At 39.2% G+C, this 2766-nt stretch overlaps 1 protein-coding gene across 1 annotated transcript; it reads left to right on the top strand.

Annotated features, from left to right (window-relative positions):
• The first annotated feature begins 409 nt into the window (after window positions 1-409).
• On the top strand, window positions 410-1858 carry LOC126252339 (piggyBac transposable element-derived protein 3-like). The gene has a single exon (XM_049953226.1). It carries the CDS (start codon window positions 410-412, stop codon window positions 1856-1858), a length of 1449 nt encoding a protein of 482 aa, XP_049809183.1.
• Window positions 1859-2766: the final 908 nt, after the last annotated feature.

The following is a 2766-nucleotide window of genomic DNA, read 5'->3' as shown; positions in this document are numbered from 1 at the left end:
TAGCACTTCGTTTTCTTTCTTTTCAGCTTTGTTACTGCAATGAACGTAAGAAAGTTTTATGGCTCTTCGGCCACAATAAGAGTTATAGAGGACGGAAATGCTAGTGAGGATCCTGATATGTCAGATGACGAAACATTGTCCATGGAAAAAAACTTGCAAAATAGACATCTCGTTTTCTGTTTGGAATCAGACAGTGATGATGATATTAGGCCTAAGAGTTACAATACAAAAAAATAAAAGTACTGTGATATCAGAAACAGAGTCAGAAACAGAAGACAACAGTGAGATTTGGTCTACTGATTGTGACCTTGAAAGCATTCCTCTTGCAGACAGGATGACAGCAATGCAATGAGATTCAAAACCTTCAACTAAGGTGGGGAAACCTACCATACATTGGAAACCAGGACATATGATTAGAGGGGATGATGAGACGAAATTCGCCGGAAATACTGCTCTTCCTCAGGAAGTATTGGAACTTGACACTCCAGTGGAATATTTCCAGTATTTCTTCACTAAAGACATAGTGCAGTACATAGTCCAACAATCCAATCTGTATTCGATACAGTGCCGACACAATAAATATGTAAATGTTAGTGCTGGAGAAATTGAACAATTTATTGGTACTGCCTTGTTTATGTCAGTCATTCAACTCCCAGCAACAAGACATTATTGGTGCAAATATCTTGGCCACCCTGTTGTGAGTGACATAATTAGTTGTAATCGATGGGAAGAAATAAAGCATTTCATACACTTCTGTGATAACAGTAATCTAGTTCCCGCTGGTGAACCCAACCATGGCGAACTTTTCAAAATTCGCCCACTGCTAGACCAACTGCGTGAAAGACTCTTGAGAGTACCAAAAGAGGAATTCTTAGCTGTGGATGAACAGATTATTCCAACAAAATGCAGATCTTCACTAAAGCAATACAACCCCAGTAAACCACACAAATGGGGCTTCAAAGCTTTTGTCCTCAGTGGAGTGTCAGGCTTCAGCTATGATTATGAAAGTTTTGCTGGAGCTCAGAGTAATATCATAATACCTGGTGCTATGGATCTAGGAGCTAGCAGCAATGTTGTTGTGCGTCTTACACAAACAGTCCCACGACATGTGAATCACAAGTTATTTTTTGATAACTGGTTCACTAGTGTACCCTTGGAAGTGTATTTGCACAAGGAAGGTATACAATCACTAGGGACAGTCCGGTCCAATCGAGTACGTGGTTGCATTTTACCTAAGGAGGCAGCAATGAAGAAGAATGGTCAAGGCAGCATGGAGGAAAAGATAGCAACAGTAGATGGTGTGCAACTGTCAGTAGTGTCCTGGTTTGATAATAAAGTAGTCAACACTTTGTCAACTTACGTTGGATGCAAACCAGAAGGCGAGATCAAGAGGCTTTTCAGGAAGGAGAAAGAACACAAAATGGTACCTTGTCCACACTCTGTGATGATCTACAATGACTACATTGGGGGTGTCGATCTATTAGATTCTATGCTAGGATATTACAGAATTCAAATCAGATCAAAGAAATGGTACTTGAACATATTCTTTCATCTAGTTGACTTGGCTTGTGTGAACAGCTGGCTGTTATGGAGAAGAAGAAATATGGACTACATGCCCCTTGTTGATTTCAAGGTCGCAGTTGCAGAGGCCCTATGTAAAACTGGGAAGTCCTTATCCAAGAAACGTGGTAGGCCAAGCAATGAACTACAAAAACAGCTTGACTGCAACAAGAAGAGGGGCCCTACAGCAGATCTTCCACAGCGTCAGGTGCGACTGGATGGGATAGATCACATGCCTATCGGCTGGAAAACCGTGGTCGTTGCAAGTATCCAGAATGCAAGGGAAAATCCTATATAGCGTGTATGAAGTGCAGTGTGACATTGTGCTTGAATAAGGAGAGGAATTGCTTCATCAAGTTTCATAATGAATAGAGAAAAATGGAAACAGAATTTGTGTTATTTTCTCAAAATATGTGTATTGTAATGCATAGAAAGTGTAGTTGTTTTATATAAATACAGTTCTGCTAGTTCATGTACGTATCTTATTGTATATTTTCCACATTGTGCATCATCAATCCCAAAACTGGTATCACATGGTATTAATCATTACTGCATGCTGTCCCGTATATGGCACAAACCCTTAATTCTGAAATAACCGCCCCTACATAAGATTTAGAATTTTTTAAGCATTTTTTATGAAATCAGAACATCGAACGTAACATGTAACATTTTTTTCAGAAAAATTAAAAAAATCATGCAGTAAGGGGTTAAGTTTATTCAAAATGGTTGTGGACATTTTGGTGTGAGTAAGTGCATAAAGCATAGGATGAAATACTTTTACAAAGAAGTCTTGACAGTAATCAAGACCTGTGAAGTGTGCCAGGGAATGAGGATGACAATCAAGCAGTGATGTATAAGTTGTATCCTGTAATACCCAAAGGATTACATGCCCTCACTGCAGCAGGTTTCTTCGGTCAACTGCCAGCAGGCAGAGGAAGTGTGTCTACACATTTTTATTGACTGAATGTTGGTCGAAATATGTGAAATTTGATCCTTAATCAAGCATGCAAATACAGAAACAGTAATGCAATGCCTAAGAAAATACTTCATAGATATAGGGAAACCTGATAGCCAGTGGGCCGCAATTTATCAGTCAGGCATTTAAAGAATTTTCAGTGTGGGGAAATATAAAACATATTGCTATCTCAAATTACCACCCTCACAGAAAACCTGTGAAAGAGTAATGAAGGAAATTCCAAGTCTTTG

The sequence above is a fragment of the Schistocerca nitens genome, chromosome 4, assembly GCF_023898315.1.
Source record: "Schistocerca nitens isolate TAMUIC-IGC-003100 chromosome 4, iqSchNite1.1, whole genome shotgun sequence".
NCBI classification, from domain to species: domain Eukaryota; kingdom Metazoa; phylum Arthropoda; class Insecta; order Orthoptera; family Acrididae; genus Schistocerca; species Schistocerca nitens.
This window is presented reverse-complemented; position numbering and strand designations above follow the sequence as displayed.

Coding starts and splice junctions, on each gene's coding strand:
- LOC126252339 (XM_049953226.1), top strand. CDS start 410: ATGATTAGAGGGGATGATGAGACGAAATTCGCCGGAAATACTGCTCTT.